Source organism: Manacus candei, unplaced genomic scaffold, assembly GCF_025592945.1.
Source record: "Manacus candei isolate 608988 ecotype Guabito, Panama unplaced genomic scaffold, ASM2559294v1 h1tg000014l, whole genome shotgun sequence".
Lineage (NCBI taxonomy): Eukaryota > Metazoa > Chordata > Aves > Passeriformes > Pipridae > Manacus > Manacus candei.
This window is the reverse complement of record NW_026138062.1, coordinates 75,324,575-75,349,641: the sequence shown is the minus strand read 5'-3', so window position 1 is coordinate 75,349,641 and position 25,067 is coordinate 75,324,575. Positions and strand designations below refer to the sequence as shown.

Below are 25,067 nucleotides of genomic sequence, written 5' to 3'. Positions count from 1 at the left end.
CATTGTTTCTTACTGGTCAGTGTGATTCTTGAACATGCACTACTTTAAAGTGGTGCATTGCTGCTTGGGAGGGTCCTGCATGCCCTCATGAAAGAGTAAATAAATTCATTAATTGCTGGAACAATTATTACACAGTCAAAAATCTCAGGGGCTTCCATAAATCTTCAGACTATCCAGATTAGATGAAATATCACCTCTGTGTACAGGGCTAATTAGTAACCAACTGGAGAACTGTGATTTCTACAATGCACGGCCCTCAGAGTCCTTACCCTTGGGGGAAAATCCCTCCTCCATTAAAACTATTCCTGCCACATCTTCCAAATTTGCTTCATAAAGCAAAGCAGTAACATGCAGATGGAAGAGAGACACATTTAGTGACCTTGTTATTCCAGTTCTGGAACTGCTACTTCACTTTGCAGTTCCTTGTAGTCACACAACATGCCTGCCTAACACTGCTGGTATCAGCACCAATAATCTGCTTTCTGTGCCTGTCTAGAGCCCTGAGGAATATCAATGGTATGTTTATGGGTATCCCAGGAAGAAAACAGCTGAGATAGTTTTAAAATACTCAGCTAAAAAGGAAAAAAAAAACCTGCTTTTTTTCCTTTGCTAATAATATAAATAATAATGCACAATAATAAATAATAATATAAATAATAAATACTCAGCAGTAAATCTACTGCAATCTTGCTAGTACCACTAGCAATGAATTAACACCTGAAAAACTGCCACTATCCTGTGACAGGAAAAAATATGTGAAGGACAGAAAAACATGTTATCAAGCCTAAATTTACTTTCCCACTGCTACACTGGTCACCAGTTCCCCATTAATCCCCACTGGATTAATGCCAGTCCAGTAGGAGAATCTTCACTGCAAGTATTGCCAGTAATTTCTCACTGCCCAGACCATCGGCCCCCAGTTGCAGTGATGTATTTTCTTACCTCAGGCTGAAGAGAACGTTGCCATCAGGGTATACTCTGAGCATGATGTTTTCCACAGTTGTATCATGGATGAAAGATCTTTTGGAGTGCACAAAAAACACATCAGGTACCCAGATCTTTTTGATCAGTCGCCCATCGAAGGTCATGCTCTTGTTTTTGTTACTGCGAAATGAAAGTCTCTCGTCCTTCCAGTAATGTCTGAGATACAATGTCATTGTGAAGTCCTTTGTTTCATGAAAAATAAAAGAAGACAATGCCTGTTTTAGTTACATGCAATAGAAGACAGAAGAAATTAATCAACTCATGCAAAGGATCAGTTTCTTCTCTGGGTATTATCTGAAGGATCCTCAATGAGGGGAATCAAACACCACTCAATGAGTTAAAATACAGGCTGGAACTATCACTGAGATCCTGGTTGTTTGCCTTGGCACTGGTGGCTGAGTCTGAGGTTCATACTTCATTTATATTTAGGTAATAATCCAGTGGTTTTCTGGACTGGGCCAGCAGTGAAGTGATAAAGAAGCTTTGAAACCAGTCAAAGACCAACAGAAAAAGGTTTCCCCTGGAAATCTTCACAAACTTCTCTGAGAATGGACTGTGGTTCCTTTACAAAGGGATTGGTTTGAGTTCTTCATGAGCATTAGACCAATTTTTAAAATCCATAAATCTGTACATCTTGTGCCAATATGGTACAGTGGGTTTAGATTAGCACATTTATGAATTAAGTGCATCACAAAGAAACAATATGAAGAATCTCATAAGAGTAAGCAATTAGATTTTACAACAAATATTTTTTAATATAAAAGATTGTTGCAAATATTTTATCCTATTTAGAGCAACACCATGACTGTAAATATACATGTGGAAAGAGATGAAGAGGATGCTGCAAACTCAGTCTGAGTTTCTGCAGAGCCTGACTGCTCTGTGTTCACCTATATCACTTTTGGCATCATTCTCCTCACCATAACAAGTGCTTCTGATAAGAATACTGGGAAGATATTTAGGTCTTCCCCTGTAGTATGACCTGCATGCTTCAAGGCAAGGTTGCACTCTTTAAGGGTCTGTCTTCTTTAACTCTGTTATTCTATATCATCCATTTGGATGTTTCTGAGACCGTGAATTTTGACTGAAATCCTTCATTCTGATTCTACTCATCCACTTACCATGTCAACTTCAGATATGCTGTCAATGCTTTCTACCTGCACATCAATGCCCACAGGTATTGGTGACCCTGCAATGTAACAGAACAAGTGGTGAGGAGCATAAATCCACATTTTGAAAGGGAAGACTGTGCATTAGCAACATGCAGAGAGTTCCCCATCCCAGCATTCACTACAGTCTTTCCAGCTTAGCACACTGAATGAGGAAGTCCACAGCAACAAAATAAAACCCAATGCCAAACAGTTGTAAAAATAAGTACAAAATCTTCAGTGATCTGTTTGCAGCCAGACTAGTTGTTATTGGCATTGCAGTTTGGACAGCAATGAACAGCACCCTTGTGATGCCAAAGGGAAGGAACTCCTTGGAGTGCTATTTAGAACAGGGAAAAGCTGAATAAATACATTAAATACATCAAAGATTGCAAAGCTTTCTTAACCAGTTCCAATCCTTATTGCCACACTTGTAACTTTATTTTATATACCACCCCACTATTTCATGTCACCGAAAAAGGCTGTGAGTCTTTAGCAAAGTGGGATCTGAATGAACAAATGATAAACATGTATTTGCATTTTTAGAATGAAGTGACTACAAATCAGTTAAAAATTACAGCCAAGTGGGAAACTATTTCCACTCTTGTCAGTGTACACTATCAAGAATGATGGATCTAGTTCTCCATGGGTTTATGTACCTCTGCAATTTTCAGCAAGCACATCATTCCACTAATTGACTGATCGCTTTCCTACAGAGGAGGGAGAGAAGAATATGTATGTGTGTGTATACACCATACACCCCACCCCCAAGAATATTTTGCATTTGGCATGAAAATCAGTAGGAATTATAGTACGTGAGATTCCCATTACACTTGTAAAAAACAGTCAGTTAAAATATTTTTAAAGCACACATTTCAAATAACGCAGAAAAGACACAACTAGAAAGAAGTCTGAACAGCAGCAGATAGAAACAGCTTTTCTAATTTGTCTTTCTCTTTTTCTTGTCTTTTCCTTTTAGCAAAGTCAAAATAGTCCAGAAACATCGCTCCCGTGATATCCAGCCACAATACTGTGTCTCTTTTGGGAATTATCCTTAAAATAGCAGCCTTTGAGGATTACACAGCTGCCTCCAGTTCTTACCAGTGGGGATCTTGAACTATTTTAGAGGCATAATCCCTCGATTTGACTTGTATTTTTTAATGGAGAGTTTGACCCTGCACAGAACAGATGAAGATGCCCTGTGCATGGGAAAGCAAGATAAGATGTGTTTAGAGTTAGCAGGGCACAGCAGAACATATTTAGGCACTGACAAGAGCTGTGCTGGCTGGCTTGGAAATCCTTTGAGGGGAATGCATCACTCAGTGGCCAAAGCCCAAAACAAGACTCGGGACTCCAGAGTGCAAAGTTCAACTGGTTTATTAGTAAAACACAAGCCAGCACTTCAGAAAATGCAGCTTCTTTGGGAGAATTTGGATTTATGCCTGATGTGAACATCGTTCACAAATGGCATTTGCACATCATTTAAATGCAAAGAGTTTCTGTTGAATTATGTGGGGGGAACAGGAGGAGAGTGGAGCAACTCCCAACATAAAAAAAAAGTTTTACCATTTTCTAAGCCAAGGACAAATCTAAAGCAAACCAAGTTAAATGTCTACCATCAACATTCCTCAAACAAGACAAGGAGCTACCCACAAATCATAACCCAGAATAGGACAACTAATTTTCTAAGCCATCTGCCATGTGCAGTAAGGAAAAGGCTTTCCTTAGTGACAGTTGCTCAAAGTGTGATGATGGCAGTCCTAATATCTCTTGGAATTTCAAAAATTACAGACAGTTTCTTACTAAACAAGCATTTTTCCAGTGTGGGCACAGTTTCATTCAGTAATTCACCTCCTCTGCGTAGATATAAACTGATCACAGAAGCAGAAATCAGTGGCAGCTTATGATGATGATGATGGTTGCGTGCACACAAACCAAAGTGCCACTTACACATGAACACACCCAGGGACATGTGACTCTCCGAAAGGAAGCTTGCACTGCATTGGCAGCTCTCATAAAACCAACTCAGTGGGGACAACAAACAGCATAAAAGAGATCAAAACCTGTGGCCAGGAGAAATACAGGAAACTATTCCAAAGTGAATGGAAAAAAAAGGGAACAGTTACAATTAAATTTATTCCCGATTAGTGGAAAAGCTAGAACTGTGAAACAGACTCCTCAATAGGAGATTCCTCTTCTCTGTCTGGAGAAAGACAAAAGACTACACCCACAATGCTTAAGGAGAAAATATTGTTTTATTCCTGCATTCACCCCAGACAGTTATTAAACCACATCCCCCACCCCAGCCCTGAGGTGTTATTGACAGATCACAGCAGCTGCAAATATTTCCTTCCTATTCTGACTCTATTTTGGCAATAAGTGTAAGGAGATAATAAAGACATTCATCACTGCACATATATACAGCCCTGATCTCTTCAGTGTTCAGTTTTCTCATCTGGAGTACTTTCATATTGTTGTCATTAACACACACACAACACCCCTCCCAAGATCCCTGCTGGCCTTACTTCTGGCTTTCTGGGAACATTCCTTTCTGTGATCAAAAACCAAGTCCACTAGAAACAGTAATACTTAGCTATCAGGAACAGGTTGCTGAGAACTGTATTTTCTTCCTCCTTGGATTTGTTTTACCACAAGAGGATGTTTTTAAAAAATATCATTTCAATAAGCATTGGAAAGATTCCTAAACCAGCCCCTGCATCTGCACCACATCTTTCTCCCTGCTATACTGAGAATTTCAATCTCTGGCTGACCATCAGACAACAGCAGCAAAGTCACTTTTAAAAAAAGTAACCAGAGCAAAGCTGTGGGTTTTATTTCCCAGATTGACAAAACTGGGGATGGCAGAGAGGATTTTGTTATTAAATTGAGCAGCTTCAGTTGCTTCTGGAGAGTCACTAGAAATCATTATTTTAGAGGGATTAGTGACTTCACAATGGAGGCTCTGCAGATTTTCAAGATAATTACTCCTCAGCAAAAAACAAAAAACAAAACAACCAGCATTGTTTTCAGATGGGTTTATCTTCACACAAGCCATTTCCAGTCTTTAATTTTAAAGGTTTAAAAATTGCAAAAGAATTCCTTGATGAGTATGGAATTTTTTTAACAGACAGTATGTCAGGCCAAATTCCATAATACCCTTTTTAGAAGGGCTATTATGTAAAAAGGATACCCTTTTAGCATTTTTAGGATCAATTTCTACAGTAATAATGACTGGAATTCTATGGTATTTTTATAATAGTCAGACCTTTGAGCACACAGCAAGTTCCATAAAATAAATGCTGAATTTAGAAAAACCAGCCACTGTATCCCAGTTGGATTAGTAACAGTGTATGTGGGGGAAAAAAAGCAAAGCCTACAGAAAATTCCCAGTAGGAGACAGAGACCAGGAGAGGATTAAGGTCTATGGGATTAATTTCTTCTAAAAAGGCTTGTGGACCTGTAGAGGAAGAAAACTGGATAGAAATGTAAACAAGCTCCAGAGAAGTGAACATATGTGGATGTGTTTACTTTCCCTTGGCAATGACAGAAACAGGAGAATTACTGGCAATGATATTTTCTTCTTAGTACTGTTCTGTTTCTTTTTTATTTATGTGAGAAATGGAGGTAGACTGGTATTAGCAGTAGCCAACTCTTGGGAGGGAAGAACTAGTAATGTTTTGGATTTTTTTTCTCACTGTAAAAGAGAAAAAAACCCCAGAAGATGACTATCAGAGGTCTTGCAAATAACCAAAATATTTCCTTCCTGTCCTGGACCCCACCTATTCCTTCCAGTAACAGATGATAAAAAGCCATTCCACTTTCATCAGTGTGAGTCTTCACCATGGTGAGAAGATATTTCTCATCTTTCAGGGAGAGCTGTGGTGCAAAAAAAAAAACAATTTGGTGGCAAAGAGATATTAGAAAATTCAAATTATACTTATTTGCACATTGGGATGCAATTAGGCTCTTGACCAGTTAAATGCTTCTGAATTCTTTTCCATCATTTCTGATACTTGCTAATGTTATTATCCTCTACATTGGTTGAGAAAGCAAGGATAAGAAATTTTAAAACTTTAACTAACACACCATTAGTACAGGAAATTACAGGTCCTTAAGCCACAATGTAAAAGAAAAATAAAGTTGCCATACTTATATAAATATATATACATAAACACTCAATGAGAACTTCCATGTACACAGTGATTATGAGCATGTGGTTCCATAAATTTTAAAATGCAAAATAGTTCAGAGAGTGAGTGGAAGGATTTCACTGTCGGGAAGACCAATGTATAGAGGAATAAAAGCATGATCTCCTCTATATGCTAGTCTGTGATCTTTTTTTAATGGCAATATTAATTTTCAGTAAGTGGAGACAGAACTCGGGAAACCAAGAGCTCACACCACTTACCAGTACTTTGAGATAATATAGTTCAGAAAATAAAAGGATGTAGACAAATAGGTGTATAGTAGAAAAGAAAGTATTTCTAAGATTCACTTTAGGACCTCTCTCAGTGTGCAGTTTTGGCTGCTATGGGGCCCTCAGATCTGAGCTGCTACAAGTCTCTGTTCATTGTCTCGCACTGGCCTGTGCTCAGCCCATCTCACTGATGATAATCATTCCAAGGAGGGCTGGCAGCATGCTTTGATTTCTTCACTCCAAATTTCAGGTGTCTTCTCACAGATTATCTTCTGAAAAATCATCTGAAGTGCTTTGGGCCACAGCAGATGAAGATACACAAACCGTGACAAGATCTGACTCTGAGCCTACTCACAGTCCTTTGTCTCCTCTGGTAGGACCTGGGCAGACACACAGCCCTGCCAGGCCTGGCAAGAACCATCCTGCCATTGCAGAACCCCTCACATTCTCACCTCCTGGCCTTTGTCAGTGCAGGCCTAAACAGAATTCCTACAACGCTCACTGATGCAGCTGGTAAGGCTGTAAGAGCAAAGGAAAAATCCATGTGGCTAGTCCAATTCTAGTGGAATTACTCAGATCATTATGCTGGGCCACATCTGTTTGCATCAGCAGGGGATCCATCTACTGAAGGCTTCCAAACAATGCCAGACCATGACATTACACAGAAGGCAACAATCAAACAACAACAAAAAATTCAGGAAAGGAAAAAAACCACCAACACCACACTCCTTCCACCAACAACTGAACAGCCTGGCTTAGGGAGTATGTTAAGTAAGATACACTCACATAAATGACAGCAGAGATGTGTCCATTTGGTCAAGAAAAAGGATCTCTTACCTCCACAGAGCAACTTCCATGACAAAGCAACCAATCATGTGAGCAAAGTCACAATTATTCCTAGTAACACTGCAGCCAGTAGCATCAGTATCCAGCAGTTCCACATTCATTTCCCCCAGGTTTTTCCCTGTGCATATTTGCTCAGTTTACGAATCACTGTGCTCTCTTTTTCATTTGTAACTTAATTATAGGTACTAAAAACTCTAGGTCCTTTAATCTGCCTCATTTACATTGCATGTGTGGGGCTAAATGAAATCAAACTTAGATTTAAGAGTTCTCTGCACTGAGGAACATCCAGCAGGTTCAAAACAGCACGAATTTTCCAGTTGCTTTTTTTTCCCTAAACTGGTGCAAAGGATGATTGACCTACTGAGGGAAAGGGGCACAATGGAGCCAGATTAACAAAATCTGTCATTCCAACTCCCTGACATACCCAGAAAATCCCAATAGGGAATAGGAGAGGGGAAAAAATTGTCCCTTTTATAAAGGTGAAGAATAAATTCTTGTTTTTCACCCAGCTTTTTTGACCTGCTTTCTTTTCCTCTGTTTCAAATTGATTCATGGTGCTGAGCTGAATAAATCATGCAACATGGTATGTGACAGATACAAGCCCTTCATGAATCACAGTGCTGAGATGCTTCATTAGATTTGATGAAAACAAACCCAAAATTTCACCTGCTTTAAATACATAAAGCCACAGTAAGTCCTTGGGCAGTTCAAGGCTATGTTATAACTGCTGTGGCAATGACATCTGTAATTTCACCTTCTCCTCTAGGTGAGCTTCCTTCTGCTGCACACTAAATCACCAGCATTCTTCTGAGAAACTCATACCCTGTCTCTGCTGTCACAAAATAATTCTGAGTATGTTATTCAGATTCATGTTTCAGTTGTGATATTTGTCCACTGATGAGAGCACACTTGTGCATTTACTCTCTGCTGCTGCCTCTTGAAAACAAAACCGTTCTTTACTACTGCAACATCACTGAAATCAATGGTAAAACAGGAACAATGGAGTATAAATTTGGGATTGGCGTTCATTTCACTGTGACTTCTCTCATTCTGTGCTGTAAAAATGCTAATGCATCTGTTTTAGTCTAAGAGAGATTCAGGCATTAGTATTCCACATTTTAAGAGAGTTCTGAAAATTTGGAAGTGTGTGAACTGTTGGATGTGACTGAAAAAAAGTGCCACTATGGCATGTGGATAACAGAGGAGAAGTGAAGCTGATGTGCTCTCCTGCTGGAAGCTATTTCTGAGAGACAGGAGTGCAGCTGAAATCACACCCACGGCAATGTGATTAGTGGGAGGCACATGCAGTGAAGGCAGTGGAAAAACTACAGCTGGCTTCAAGGGGAATTGAATGGGCTCAAGGAGCAGTCATCTGAAAACGAAAGGACAAGGGGAAAAAGCCTGGTGCAGATTTTCTGGAGGTAAAAAAATCCTTGCTGCCCGTGGAAAATTACAACTGCCAGATCACAGGGTATATTCTCAAAGCTGCTTTTATGTATGTACACCATAAATATTGCTTTCTGGGATGAGGCAGCAATGAAGGAAATCCCAGACCTCTGCCTGCTTTGATGGAAATGCTACTTCCTTTCTGAGATGACACTTCCAAAAACTTACATTCCTTGTGTGGCAAAGCAGGTGGCAACAAGAAGAGGTCCAGAGACTCTTGAGACTAGACAGGTATCAGGCATGAGGTAATTTGAACTTCTGTTGCCAAGAAACAGACTGTATCTCAACTATTCTTCAAAATCAGGCAAGATTTCTGATCTCTGCCAAGACATAATTTCTATGGTAACAAGACACCCTCTCACATTCTCCCAGTGTATCCAGAGAGGCTCTTCTTACCCCACATCTCCTGGAATGCTTGTCAGGCCCCAGATCCCAGCAGCTGGAGTTAACAGGAACAGCTCCACAGACTTCAGCCAGCCTTCCAGATTTATGTTTGTCTACACAACTGATTATTGGTCCTCATATTTTATTTTGGCTTCATAATCCAGAGCAGTTCAGTCTATTTTCATGAATCATGAAAACAGAAGTGGTGACGCAAAGGCTCAGACAAAGCTTATTATGGGGTGGCTTTCTCATTTCTCCTTTCATGAAGGAGAGTCAAAACTGAATCTAAACTGTGAACAGCCCATTAAATACTCCCTTTATCCAGTTGCAATTTAGTTAAATGAAGAAATAATCATCATAGTGCCCAACAACACAGAAACAACATGGTGATAAACTGAAGGCCTGTGGGTAGTTTTTTAATTCTGCACAGAGCAAACAGATTTAGGAACTGGTGGTTCATTTCAATCTCCCAAAACAAATCTGGTGACTAAGTAATTTGCTAATTGCTACTAGACAATGCAGTTTACAGGGATACCTTAATCACTGTTCTCAAAGAATCCTACTCTAATAATATTTTATTTTAATTACTTCTGGAAAGGAGATAATACGGCAAGGACAAACTTTTCCTACTGATACACTAAACACAGAGAAGTCTCTTTCGCCTAAAAGCATTTCTGGATTTCTTCTTTACTTATTTCCTGAAGTACAAAAGAGGTGCTCTGCCATTAAGTCTGTCATTCCAGAGAGAGGATAAAGCATTAACCAGCACAGTGCAGGTGTGTGCTGCTTACCTCCAAATCCAGGTCGCAGTGCAAAGTCATGGTCCTCTATGTGAAGCAGCTGCTCAGATTTAAGCGGCCGTACTTTAGTGCTGTCAAGTTTCCTCATTTTAATTTCTCGTTTGCTAAGTTTTAAAAAAGAAAAAAAAGTAAGAAACCTAATTTTTTTTTCTGCCTGACATTCAGACTGCTGGTTAAATCAAGTAGGGACCCAAAAATACCAGACAGTTGAATCTGGTATGATAAGAGTAACAACTGTGCCAATAAAGTTAGAGAAAGATATATTGGGAAAGGTTGGGAAATGAGGTATGAGGGTGCCCGGGTCCATGAAGAACACTAATTATTTATAAGAAGCCCCAGGAAAAACATCATGATCTCCTTCTATTCCCCTCAGAGATTGTATTTATCATTATACAAGAGAATAGAGCTGTTTGAGAAAAAGTTATTACTCATATAAACACTTGCAACTCAAACTTGGAAATAACATCACATACCCACGGCTTAACCACCTCATACATTATCCATACTACAGAGACAATTATTGCTTTTATTATAAATGTGGGGGTTTTCCTAGGAGCTCAGATGGGTCAACAATTTTTAAGAAGGACTGAGAAATGAGGATCCTGGATCTAGGGACTTGCAGGGGTAATGGCTTTAAACAGAAAGAGAGTAGGTTTAGATTAGGTATTAGGAAGAAATTCTGGGCTGAGAGGGTGGTGAGGCCCTGGAACAGAGTGCCCAGAAAAGCTACAGATGCCCCATCCCTGGAAGTGTTCAAGGCCAGACTGGATGGGGTTTTGAGAAACCTGGTCTCGTGGGAGGTGTCCCTGCACAAGGCAGGGGGGATTGGAACTGCATCATCCTAGGAGTCAATGTTCTATAGCACACATTAGGATCACCTTTCTCATGGTGACAATAGTGAAACATGGGAACATATTGCCTGGGCAGGTTTTGAGACTCCTTTCACTCAGGCTGCTTAAGAACAGGCAGACATTTCTTTGTACACGTGACTTAATACAATTGCTTTGCCACAGGCAAGGGGCTCTCCCTAGGCACAACTTCTTTCGTGCTTTCTGTGATTCTCTGGGACTTTGCTGCCAGCAACTCCAATTATTACTTTAGACTGACTGATAGATATTTGTTCTGAAGATTTGGCCCTGTAGGCAAACACTGCTTAAGGCAAAGTATGGAATACCTCAGGATAAGGTGTGGGCCTGTATTTACTTATTTTTCTCCTTTCCCCCCCTTTTTTCCTAACAATGAAGCCCATCAAATTAATTTTAAATTACAAGAACGCTGAGGGGGCCGTGGGGCTACTCAGAACCACTGGGCTTGAACAAATTAATTGACCTTAGCACCCTTGAAGGTCTGTATCAGTGTTGGCTGAATCAAATTATCAGGGCAATCAGAAGGCCCATCAGGCATTTCAAACACAGCCTTTAGTTTTCCGAGCAAGAAAATCACGTGGATGCTAAAACAAAACCCTGTCCTTCAGAGAATTAAAACCACCAGAGAGCAAGCCTGTGTTAGAGCAGGATGGGCAGCAGGACTGAACACCTGCAATGCTCTGCAACAGGGAAATTCTGCTGCCTGGAACCAGCATAAGAGGAGATGATGAATTATGCTCAGAATGCCGTGGCACAGCTCATGCACTTTGGAAGCAGCGAGTTATTTGTCAGCGGATGCACCAAGAAAAAGGGCTGTTTGATGCTCTGATGATTTCACTGGAAGAAGCAGCCTGGAACTATGATTTATCTGTCACAGCTTCTTACTAGAAGTGTGTGACTGAGACAGGCTTTCCCTGGCCATGAGAGGCAAAAACATAAGCCACCAGGGCAGGAATGTTCTACTTAATAAGCCACTGAGAAGACTTTGATATTTCTTCTATTTTCCCAGATGAGGACAAAATAAACAGAAATGCTGCCTCTATGAAAAACATCTTTCGTGCCCACTTACTTGAACAGCTGATGTTTTATATATACAAATGGTGGAATTCTATAATTATTTCTATCTGCTATCAAAAATGGTACTTCAAGCCAGGCAACATCTTGCAGGTGTCAGAAGAGCATTATTAGCATTATTACAAACATGCTATATCTTCTCTTCAATACCTTCCTATAAACCTTTACAGTAAAGGAAAATAGGCTTACATGCAGAGATATGTGCTTATGGTGCTTGGGATGAATTTCATGGACATTGGTAACCTTCCACCTGTAAAGGTACCAAAACTTGGAAAAATTCCATTAAAATTTCTAAGATAATTAAAAAATAATACACTTCTGCTTCACATTTTTTCTCCTGTTGACTGCTTCCCCAAGCCAGGGCTAAGAAGTGTTCTCCAGCAGATACTCCTTTAACATCAGCATCTGGGCTCCAGATGTTGCTCCTTGGCAGAGAGTTACAGTATTAAATTGTCCTCACTGCAGCATTACAGTTATTTAACTGATGATTCAAAGGGAGTCTCATGTATGTGTTTGATTACTCCAAATAAATCTTAGACCAGGAGCTAACTATTGATCAGCACCATAGCATTGTGAAATCAGCAGCACATGTCTTCATGCTCCTTCCCATGGTATCAATTCCATTAAAAAGCAGAACAGGTGTCTGGGAGGGAAAGCCCACACAGAATCACAGAACCATTCAGGTTGGAAAAGACCTCTAAGATCATCGAGTCCAACCATTAACCCAGCCCTGCCAAGCCTATCCCTAAACCACATCCCTAAGCAACCACATCTACGTGTCTTTTAAACACCTCCAGGGATGGTGACTCAACCATTTCCCTGGGCTGCCTGTTCCAGGCCTTGACAGCCCTCTGAGTGAAGAAATTTTTGTGAAATCATTTGCAGATGCATCTATCAGCAGACACATGCATCTAAAAAAGGGAAATTACCTCCCTGGGTGCACTCTGACAGATGCCTTGGTATTAGCATAGATCTGGGCAATGATCAATACCACTTTATTGGTCTCAGTGAGGCACATGCTCAAGAAACTCCTGCTTCCAGTTACAGCTGTGCTCTCCACAGCTGTATTCCAGGCAGCATTTTTCATTACCCAAATGAAATGGTAATCTATGACTACATTCCAAAAGAGGTCGTAAAAAGCACTTGAAGTGTTTCAGATCACACAGGGAGGACACCCCTGTTGGTAATTATACAGTAAGTATACTGTATAATATACTTCAGTATATATACTGAAGCACCAGATTTTTGGATGAAAAAAAAGTGAGGAATACTGTTCTGTCACTTCCTTACCCAGTACTACTACATGGACCTTCGTATTTGACAGAACTCTCAAAGAGCAGTTACTCACTGCCTACAAAACCACAGCAACTAATTCAGAATTATTTTTAAATGGACAAAGATGTGTCAGGTTTTTAAAGGTAAATTTAGCTGCTCCTGCCTGACCTTGATTACCATTAGCAAATGAAAGGTCAAAGGTCTGTTCAAGGGTACTTGGATCATTTTTGTTTAAAGCATTCAATCACTTAATGTCACCAGTGTAGCTCCATGGCACTCATGGCACTGCTGTGGTTAGTATCCCAGCTGGTTGTCTTCAACTTAACCAGGTTATCAGAAGTTTATGCTGGTTCAGGGAGCAATGGGACAAGTTCATGGAAAAGAAATCCACTGAAGATCACTAAATCTACAGAAATTACATCCAACACAGGATGTATCTGAAGAAAATTTGCTGACTTGACGTAGCTGGAAGTACTAGGGAGAAATATCTTATTTGTTTGCCCTGTCCTTATTCTTCCAAAGCTGTGCTTACAAGCCCAGGAGTAAATAAGATCCTGCATGGCTGTTCTTCTGTTTTAGTAGGGAAAAAATATCTTGTTATACTCAAAATTAGATAAGTTTATGAAAAGAATACTATTAAGGACACTTTTTATAAAAAGAATACCCTGGACTTCATGGCCATAGGTTTCTTTCCAGTGCTGTGTTCCCAAGATACTTTATCAAAGGTATACTAAATCAAAGGTATTCAAAAGGTAGAAGTTACAGAAATCTTACTCCCAGAAGAGTCTGTGGGGTTACACAGCAGTGTTTTAACAAATTTACCAAATCTTGAAGACCAGACAAATGTAATAATCAAAGTTGTATAGTTCTCTCTCACACACATAAAAATGCATTTCTAAGTGTTCAGTAACATCAGCAACATGCACTGTCAAAAAGCCCAATATTTTGACAATCAAATGTTTTGTTCTTTGCTGCAGGAAATGGACCATGAGAATAATCGCTTTCTCATGTACTTTTGGTTAATGCTTTAAAATCTTCTTTACAGGAGAATGCAGACAAATAGCTTTGGAGGGAGAATTGGGTTACTCTATTAAAACAGTGGAACTTGTAGGTTAAGTAACATTTTCACATGGGATTCTTTTTAAAAGGCCACCCATTTAACCAAGGCCATCTGTCAGCTGTGTCCCTAATAACCCTCGTGCTGGCTGAAAGATTTTTCCCCAGAAAGAAAAAGAGGCTGGTGGAAAGTCAGACCCTGTTGCAATGAAGATAATTCTTCCTGTAGAACAAAAACAGAGAATGAAACAAAGAGAAATTAAACACACTTGGATCCTTTGCAGAGAAAAGCTGGATTTGCAGCTGCTAAGCTTTGGGATCCTGCATGACTCAGATTCTACAGGCTTCTTCCTAGTTTGAAATCACTGGGACCTCAGAAGTGGAATATGTGGGATGCCAAAGCATGCCTTGTGTAAAGAAAACTGCAGTCCTGGCATTCCTCCTTGTTCCTATTCTTCCTTTTCTGTTAACACCCTGCCTGTCTCACAGGATTGTCACATGGATCCATTTATATGCATTAGTAAAGATCTGTGAAGGTGGAGAGGACACTGTGCTAATATTGGTACTGCTGTCCTGTGGCAAGAGCATGTCCAGCAGGATGCCTCAAAATTTGCTTTCTCCTACCACCAGGATTCTTTCCTGCTTTGTGATTTTTTTACGTCAGTGATGGAGCGACTGCTCTCAGCTACTGCAGAACAGGATAAATGCAAACAGGAGCATATGCTTTCCTTTTAGCACAGACAAAAGTGTTTCAGCTGAGCTTGGAACACACCCTCCTTGCCACTACCATTAGCAATAACAAGGCATTGATGCTGTTCCCATTTGATTTTTAACTGCTTCCTGAGACAAGCAAAGCACCAGATTAAACCTTATGTTGATACTAGGGCTAGTTCTGTTTATTTTCCTGTGAGCACCCACTCACAAAAGCTGTAAGTTTGAAACAATCTGCTGAATAGCCACACTTTTCATGAGCTTTTGGCTTAGACCAAACTTGAACCTATACCTTCAAAAAAAAAATCCAGAGGTACTGAGTGATGCAACATCTCCAGGCACCTCTGGTGTGTAATCTGTTACCTTGCATGGCTTAAACGTGATTTTATCAAGACATGTAAGGTTTCAGAGATATTTCACTGATGGATTATCACATAAGAAGTGGTACAGGAGGTGAACAACTGTAGCCCTGTCACAAAGCATGCAACTTGAGGGAAAAAAAATCAACTTGAACACATCAGAGGAGTCCACTTATGTTACTTTTCCTCAATATGTGATACTGTACAAATAAACTATCAGCTCCCCTGCTCATTTTAGTAGGTGGTCAAACACATTGAAAAATCTAGCAGTTGTATCCCTTCTCCTCCCTTAAATGGAGCTATTTATTCCCAACAAAGAGAAGTTTTCCTTGGATTGTCACTGGCAGTGATTGGTCTGTTCACATACTATTAGATTAATCTGGAAACGTGTTGAGAGACCTCACGTGGCCGATGGGAAATTGCATTTGGGGGGAAAAAGCACTAACATTTTGCATAGAAACTCACATATAAAAACCTCTGTATGATTATTCATTTCCAATCAGCTACTTGATTGGAAAAAGCAGAAACAGAGACAATCTTCAGTGTATAAAAGCACAAGTATATTCTAGAAAGGGAACACACTGTGTCGTCACTGTAAATAATCTATAATTCACCTCATGTAGTGCCATAAAAATGTCTTCTGTATCTTTACAGCGTAGCTACTCTGCTGTTTAGGTAATAGAAGTCACTTTAAAACTTGAAATCAGTTTTGAAGGCATTTCTGCTTCTTGTAATGGGAGTGAGAGGGCAAGAATACTTGGTACATCACAGCAGTAGTCTGGCATCACAATTAGTAGCCTTATATCATAGGAGATAAAAGAGCTGGGTGTGAGTGGGCACCCACCTGCATATATATATATTAAGCATTCATGAAATCACAAAAAGAAATATCTGGTTATGAAAAATTAATTAATATTTCACCATGTCTGTTTTCTAGCAATACTATGTGTTACTATAAATCCAGAAGCAGGAAAACAGGACAGTGAGCAAAAAGGGTGCATTGAAAGGTGTCTGACAGCATGAAGTTCACCTGAGGAACACTGACAGATAAAGTATGTTGCTTACCTGGTATGCTTTCTTGAGAAAGATGATTGCTGCCGACGGTGAAGGTGGTGGTGCTGACTGTGAGAGCTGTGTAGCGTTGCTGTTGGCCACAGGCAGGTGAGGAACAGAAGTTTCATGACCAGGACCATCTCTTCCAAGAGAGAAACGCACCTGATCACCCAATCCACTTTGCTGACTTCTTGTTTTCAGTGTTTAGCAACAGCATAGCATACAAAAGATGCACGTGAAGCAAGGCATCACTGAAGTGAGAAGACAGGGGCATCCCAGTCCTGACGTCCTCGCCGAGTTGCCCTCATACTTTGGCAAATCATAAATATTTCCTCAGCTGCACATCCCTGCAGCATCTACTGTCAAAACAGAAGCACCTAGTTCTCAGAAATGTGGTAGATCCAGCAGTTTGTTTGGGCAGGCTGCAGTCTGACCCATTGCTTCCACTCCTTCAGCATGGGCGCGTTTTTAAACTCTCCATCACCCGCTCAGTAACCTCTTCCACATCGCCTGTGCAGGCAAAGTGATGTCAAACATTTAATCCCCCTTAAATCCCACACAAAACCATACAAAAATCTGCCTTAATGACAAAGGTCTCTAAATTAATCTTGCTTTATGTATATGTGTGTCTATCTGCTCAGAATCATTTTCTGTGCAGATCAAGCTCTTCTGTTAACTGGCTACATTGCACTGTCTCCCCAACATCATTTCTGTCTCTGTGATCTCCAAGCATTTTATCTGCACATGCAGAACTACTTCTGGACAGAACAATATCACAGAACAAGTCCAAACTAAAAAATGAGGTCTTATTTCAATATTCCCTTTCTTTCTCTTTTTTTTTTTTTTTCTACTGAGCTCTGCAGCTATTTAATCTATGCTAAATAGAGGTATGTGCATGTCTAAGATCCAGTATCTTCCACCAACCCCAATTTTATCTATACCTCATTTAGCCTGCCCTGACTGTTCAACAGCAGGCTGAATTGCAAAGCATTTTATTAACAAATTGTTGCTTAAGCAATAAATTGTGCATGCCAGCTACAAAAGATGGTAAGATTTCTTCTGGGCAATGCTGGGGACACATCTTCTTAGATGTCAAATTTATCCTTTTCAAGCCATCAGCAAGTTCAGTCATTAGCACAATTGACAGCGTATGTTTATTTTTCTTTATTTAGATAATAAGAGATTTGAGACTGAAAGTCTGGGAAATTAAAACACCCAACCTCTGTCTAACAGATAGACGAGTAATTGGGGTCTCCCAGCAGTAGATTTCTTCCTAAGTAAAACAAACAGAGGAATAAAACTAAGCCCAACACTGTGTCTGCTGAGATTGTTAACACCCAGGCACCCTGGGACAATAATTCTGTGATGTGGGCAACTGCCTCCTCAGGAGTTTCCTGAGATTTCCAACTAACTTCAGCTGAGCCAAGAAATAATTCCCAGACGTAAATTACTTCCACATGGAGGTTATCAATTGACAGCTAATTCCCACTGGTTTTTTTCCATTTGGAGTTGAACAGCTATCTGCCTGTAACTTAAAAAAAGTGGGGGGGGGAAGAAGTTCCTTCCCAACCATCCATAAAACTTTAACGGTGTTAGATTGAGTTTGGTGGCCTAGATCAATGGCCTTCAACCCTATTATCCATCTCATTCAACTGTTCATGGTTTAATCCTTTCCTGTTCAGCAAACTTAGGGAAGATCATTTGTAGCCTGACCTAGGGATAGTCAGATAGTGCTTCCAGCAGATCTTGTGTATTCCCAGGAGGGAGTTTCTAGACAAGGTAGACACAACCTGTAGTTCATAAGACCTTTAACAAACTTTTAATCATTATCATTTGAATGGAAAAGGGAAAATAAACAATAACTCTAATGAGAATTTATTCCAGGGGGAGATAATACGAGTTCCTGAGCCAGTCTGGTTAAGTTTCCTAGTCTCACCCAGCCTACATATATCAAAGTATCGGACCACTGATTAAATTACCTACAAGAAAAAACCAAAAGCCTTTGGATCCTGTTCTTTCCCCACCCAAGCACAGGTCCAACAGTAGCTGAGGTTATCCACCAAGAGCTATGAAGGAGTCTGTGGTTAGATCACGTCATGCTACTGCAAAAATTTTGTGTACTGACCTCAAGGAAGTCAAAGGAGTCCATTAAAAACAAGTAAGAAAAAAAAATTGCTTTGTGAATGTATTTCCCAGCTGGAAAAGCGGGTGCTTAGAACCCCTGCTCCAGAAATATGCAACACAGGCTATGCAGAATGACTGGCACACCTCTGGCCAAGCTGCATATAGATGTCTCTCCCTCCAGAAGAGGGGAGCCTTTAGCAGAGAAAAAGGCAATCAGCTGCTGTTTTCATTCAGCTCTCGGCACCCTGCTGTTTTATTACTCCCGGCTGTAGCAAGAACTGTGGTGCTGAAAAGACTGCTCCGTGGAGGGTTTCCAAAACATGCTGAATGCTCCTTTGACTGCCCCTGCTAAAACCAGCTTTACTAAAAAAAAAAAAAAAGAAAGGGCTTGGGTGCATTGACACATTCCACACCTTCAGGAGGTTGATGCTATAAATACACCTTGAGGGTCCTTGCCTAAGCACACTGAAAATCTAAGCACTACCCCTCTGTCCTTGACTGTGGCATATTTCCAGAAAGGGTCCGGCCCACACACGTGGAGTCCTCAGGACGGATTCCTGCACAGGGGAATGGCAAACACTTCCACTGACCAGCGGGAATATCAGTGAGGGCAACTCGCTGTCACCAACGGCGATGGGGTTTCTTCATGCTAGAGCTGTTTTCATTTCCTCTGGGCAAGGGAGCATTACACAGAGAAGATTATAATATCATTCTAAATTGCCATTAAGAAAACAGGTTAATCTCCCAGGCATTTGTCGGTAATAAATTCTAAGAAGATCCATCTTTGCAGAAGAATAAAGACAAGGTAATATACTTTGCTTGTGCTGGGTGAGTCACTGATTTGTTCTTGTGTTTAAACACAGAGCATTTTCTCTTTGCTATCAGTAAAATATTTCTTTAAAATTATCCCTTCTCTGCAGCCCATGAAGAGTTTGCAGTGCTTGTCTTTCCAGGACAAAACCCAGCAGAGGGTGCATAAGCTCACTGGAACAGTTTACAAACAAGCAGGGAAAGAAAAGAAACAAAGGTGAATAAGCCACCTGGTATCAAAAAAATGAGATGCCTTCTTTTAAGTCAGCAAAATAAAACATTGCTTCTGGTAACTGCAATCTGGAACTACAGACCCCTCTCCACCACAGATCACAAGGCAAAGCAAATTGACAACAGCTATTATAAAAATGAAAACAGAAGAATGCCAGGGATGAAGAGACGTTTCAGAGGCTGGAATTTTGCAGGAAATCTGATCACACCTAAAGGCCACTTTGAACATATGGAGCTGAAACACCACAGCACACCAGCACTTACCAACCTGTAAATTAGCTGCAGTGAGAAGAGATGCCAAGTGGAATGGGTAGTGTGGGTTTAACTGGCATGTAATTTTTTATTCTCCTAATCAGAGAATGAAACACAAGGAAAAAAACCCTCATTAATAAGAGTCTCATAGGAGGCACTCACTTCTGATGAACAACCAGCAAATCACAGAAAGCAGATTAACCAGAGCTGTCTGTGAGAGTGTGAATGCAACACCACAGCACAGGAATAGGCAGCATTTTGCTTTTCTATGGTAACAGACTTGGTATATAAATGGTAACTTACCATTTATATCGTGGTGACTTGCAAAATTAATGTCAGAATTAAGGACAGTTTGTCCCCCTTATATTAATGCAAATGACAAACCAAGTTCCCAGAATGAGGTATCTGTTCACATTTCCTTACAGGATGAAGTGGGAGGAAAGCAGACACTGAGCATTATGATTCCATATTTCAGTAAGCACCTCATATATTTCTGATAAATGCTTAGTTATACTGTTTAAAAAAAATCCTGAATGTTTTCTTTTCCCTTTTACAGGACATACTTTTTTTGTGGTCCAAGTACGAATTCCTTGTGAAATCATGGGTTTGGACTTACTGTTTCTTGTATTTTCTTAATACCTCACTGTCTGTGGCATTCTCATATCATCAAAGGGAGCATTCCTGATATGAGACAAACACTGCTGTGAAGGAAACCGAAAATCCAAGCATTACAGATGCACAGTCCCCACCTGCAGTGGGCTCATCACATCACCTGGATCCAGACTGAGCCCAGGAGTTTGGTCTTGGTTCTGATGCCTTGGGAAGTCTGGCTCGACTCTAAACTCCTTTAGTGTGTTGAACACACAGTCTTGAACAGGTTTTCCAAAGAAATTCTCTGTTCTGACAGCTTCTCCAGCCATGGATCTGAGGCTATTCCTCTTTTTGAACCCCTCAATCATTCCCATTTAGTAGTAAAGTTAAATCTCAGACTTGTAATCTAAACTCTAAAGCAAAATTGGGAAATAATGTGAATTCAGAAACCCCTACAAGAAATGCAAAGTATCTGGCATCCAGTTGGCTTCATTAGCAACTGAGTGGCCAACATATCTTAAAATCAGCACTCTGAAAACCATACACAGCTAACAAGAGATCAAAACTCCAGAAATCAAATGTAACTTCAGTGGTCTGCCTTTTCTTCTCATTACAGAACAACTGTTTGTTATTTTTCATTAAAGTGCTGCACATTTTTGTACAATCAGATATTTGGGTGGAAAAAGTGTCATCCATAACAAAGAAAAGCCACGCTCTTCCCCAATTATTTGCATTCCCTGCTTCCAGAGCTTTTAAGTCGGGGATTCTTTCCCTTTCATCATTCTTCCCTGGACAGAACAATCACTGAATTAATTTCATCCCTTAATCCCTTTACTTAGGTTCTGCAGCAACAATTCTCAAAGTAAAACAATCAGTTTTACTGCCTCTAGTTAAGGAACAGCTGCATCTTTAGGGTGATCTCTGGCAAAACAAGCAGCCACATTTTTTTACAGATTTACACTTCTCATAACCTCAGGGGCAGAAAACTTTGCCTTTCTGCCACTTCATGTTGACCACAGGCATGGGATACAGCACCCTACTCCTGCATTTATGTCCATCTTTTCCCATGAGGAGTTACTACTGTTTGCTTCTTTATCTTTGTAGGATATATTTCTTTAAAAAAATTTTGGCCTCTCTCCCCAGACAGGGAAAATCAAGGGGATGACCCATAAGCCCGAGCAATTCACAGTAAGACCATAGTGTATCCCCAGAAAGTAAGCTAGTTTGCCATACTGTGCTTCAATCCAAAAAGCAATATATACTGCATGAGATTATTTTTTTCCTTATTTCCTTGGCAGTCTGGCAAGTTGAGTGGTCTCTCAGCAGTGCTTACCAGCCAGATCCTAACTGCTACCTGAAGTTCTTTTGGCTCATTTCCCTCCACAGATTGAAACAAAACAATTCAGCAACTGTGTTTACTCTTTTCTTGCTGCCACACTGATGTTTATTAAGCACTTCCTGCAGTGTGCCCAGTTTGCTGTCCAGGAGTCAACAATATCTCCGATGGGAACTAATTTATGAAATGTATTGCATCTCTACAAAGCTCCTGTTCTGTCATCAATGAACATGAAGAGAAAAAAAAAAAGTTGAATAGTGAGGAAAAAAAAAAGTGCCTTTCAGCTTTGGCACTGCAAACTTTTTTCATCTTGCAGTCAAAACAGAGACAGATTTATTGATTAAAGTCTAATCTCTATTGGTCACAAAACAGCTTCAGAAGCCATCAGGCACAACTCTCTGTGGCTGTTTTCCAGGCTTTTCTTTCCCATTGATATCTTCCAGAGAAACATATGTTAACATCACAGAGCAGGTGCTCATTTCAAACTGGAAAGCCAATTTTAACTACGTGAATTGTACGCTAAAATAAATATATATTTAAGTTTTATACATTTAACACTTCCTACAGGGTGCTCATGTTTGGGACTTCTAAGGTTTCACAACTTCTGCTTTCCTAGTGGCTGACAAAAGAATGTATTCCTAAATCAATAAACATCTAAACAATTCACATCAACAAAATCTTGAAGGAGAGGAAAACAAAGTGAAGGGTAGCAGCAATGAAGGTTGGTGGGAAATTTGCTCACAGAATCACAGAATGGTTTGGGTTGGAAGAGATCTTAAAGATCACCAAGTTCCAACCCCCTGCCATGGGCAGGGACACCTTCCACTAGACCAGGTTGCTCAGAGCCCCATCCAGCCTGACCTTGGACACTTCCAGGGATGGGGAATCCACAGCCTCTCTGGGCAACCTGTGCCAGTGCCTCACCACCCTCACAGGGAAGAATTTCTTCTGAAAGCTTTATCACTTCTGTTCATTATTTCACTGTTAACGTAAAGATAACGCCATTCAAATATTTGGTCTGGGAGATACAACACAGGTATCAGGGCTATGCCACGTTCCATATGTAAAAAGATATGTAAAGCATAGCTGAGATCACCAGGAAAACGGAGCCACCTTCACTCCAAGATCACCTTGCTGTGCTGCCCTCAGCTCAGAAATCCTGATCCAGTAAATTGCCTTCAGGCACAGGAAAAGTTGTGGGGGATCCCAGAACCTGTATATATGGTTTCTGTAAGACAAAACAAGCACACAGAGAAATCCAAAGCCACAGGTCTTCCAGCTCTGCCTCCTCCTCGCCCCTGGGTGCCTGACACGGGACTCAAGGCAGACCAACTCTCCTTTCCTCCCACTTTTATTTTTGCGGGGGAAAAAAGCCCAAAACCCAACAAACAAACGAACAAAAACCCAAAACAAAACAAATCTAAAAAAAAACCCCAAAAAACCACAGACAACCCAGGGTTGCTGGGTTGACTGTTTCACTAAACTCCTTCCCCATCCTCGAAACATCCTGGGGGAACCACAGGTATTTCCTTCCCCCTGCCCGTTCCCAGCGATGCCCTCAGGCAGCGCCTTCCCGGCCGCTCCCACCGAGCGCCGCAAGATGGCAGCGCCGGCCGCCGCCGCCCTGCCCGCCCGCAAGTGCCTATCCCCGGTCTGCCGGGAGCCGCCAACCTTTAACCATTCTGTGATTCTGTGAGCACGATCAGCTGCCCTACCCTGCCCTGCCCTTCCCCTCCCGCGGCTCCGGTGGGGAAGGCGGTGAGAGGGCGAGAAGGGCTGGGGAGGCGGGGAAGGAAAGAAAATGGCCGCCGCTGGTGGGGAGGGAGGGCGGGCCCCCAGCGCACCTGAGGGAGAGGGGCCGCGCGTGGAGGAGCGTGTGGGGCAAAAGTCCAGCGGGCGGGCAGTATAAGGTGAGAAAAAGAGAAGGGGGCAGCAACAAGGGAAAACAAAAAATGTGCTTGTGAGGCTGGCCAAATGTCCAAGACCATCCAAGGGGACTCACGAGTCCGTGTCCAGCAGCCTTGTATTTTCCAGCGGGCTTCAGCCACACCTCGTCCAGAGCAGCTTCCCTGACATTCCATACAGAGACTGGCTTCCAACCCCTTAGCGCGCGGATAAAATAGGCTCTGGTGGCTGTAATTTAATTTTAATCCCTTCACTAGTTCTTGGTGTATTTTATGATGCAAGAGACCATTAGAAGTAATGAAAAACTGAAATAAAGGTAGAAGCTTCAGAAAGTATGACAGAAGTGGTAGGGGAGCAGATGGGCTCTGGTCGGGCTGATGGGAAATGGGAACACTAGAAAAAGGTGAAGGCATTGATTAGTAAGAGATGAGCACACTCCCTCACAAATAATTTAAGTATGGTAATAACCTAATTACCTTATGTACATTAAGAATGTTTTAGTTTGTGATAGTACACAGGAGAGGTCTGCTCAAAAATGGTGTTCCTGGCTGCAACCTGAAGCTGGGAGCTCCACATCCTCCTTACCCAGCCCAGGGATAAATATTCCCTTTATTTGTTCTCAACGTGCCACTGCCACCATCTCTTACTGCCGTTCTTTGCACATTTGTTTCGATCCTTATTTAGTTGTGGTTGCTTGCCTTGAACATCTTAAGTAAAATAATTTAATCTGTTGACTGCAAGAGGCCCAAATTTCTCTGAATCCTTGTAATTCACGTTGCACATAAAGCGACCCAGGCCCCAGTCCGGATGCCTGTTTGTTGCCATCAGGCTCGAGCACATCCTCAGTTGTATAACCTGACACAGACGGAGTGTCCTAGTATCGTATGGCCCCTGCCAGGTTACATAAGGTGACACACCATCTGCACTGACATCTGTGACCTGATGCAGGTGGCATCACTCTGTAGCACTTTTTAAGAAGGGGAAGAGGCTCCTTACATCCCACATCCTTTTTTTCACTTTTAATCTTGATCACGTTAGCACAAGGCATTCCTGGTGACTCAGCAGCGGCCTTCATCTGTCACCAATACTAGCAGGAGTGTCAGGATATATATGGTGGAAATAAACATCACAGATTTGCTGATGTGGAAGTAATTTGAGGGCCAACATCAGAGGCATTTTTCCGTCAAAACTTCAAAAGTTGTCAAGAGAGAAAACTCAGGGTGACTTGAAGACTTGAAGATAAGTGATTTTAAATAGCAGATATGAAATGCTATTTTACTTGCCTTCTACTTCATTAGTCTTGACTGATCACATTTAAAAGCTTTCCAATAACAAGAGTAAACAAAGTTTTGTTTTATGGAGAGTGTAGGTTTGTCAAGTATTATGTTACAGCCTGTTC

At 41.0% G+C, this 25,067-nt stretch overlaps 1 protein-coding gene across 10 annotated transcripts in view; it reads right to left on the bottom strand.

The window, feature by feature from the left end:
* Nucleotides 1-23,790, bottom strand: part of GABRR3 (gamma-aminobutyric acid type A receptor subunit rho3) — a 34,155-nt gene extending 10,365 nt beyond the window's left edge. Inside the window, exons 1-7 of one of the 10 annotated variants that reach the window (XM_051780068.1) lie at nucleotides 23,435-23,603; nucleotides 22,877-22,991; nucleotides 19,853-19,929; nucleotides 16,432-16,929; nucleotides 10,017-10,129; nucleotides 2,106-2,173; nucleotides 943-1,166 (exon numbers count right to left, since the gene is read on the bottom strand). In XM_051780068.1, the coding sequence (XP_051636028.1) occupies nucleotides 943-1,166; nucleotides 2,106-2,173; nucleotides 10,017-10,129; nucleotides 16,432-16,559 (533 nt within the window). In that variant the 5' untranslated portion in view covers nucleotides 16,560-16,929; nucleotides 19,853-19,929; nucleotides 22,877-22,991; nucleotides 23,435-23,603. Of the gene's footprint in view, nucleotides 1-942; nucleotides 1,167-2,105; nucleotides 2,174-9,237; nucleotides 9,370-10,016; nucleotides 10,130-16,431; nucleotides 19,933-21,760; nucleotides 22,608-22,876; nucleotides 22,992-23,434; nucleotides 23,604-23,765 lie in introns of those variants that run through there. The other 9 variants (XM_051780067.1, XM_051780066.1, XM_051780069.1 and 6 more) reach the window with 9 other exon arrangements.
* Nucleotides 23,791-25,067: the final 1,277 nt, after the last annotated feature.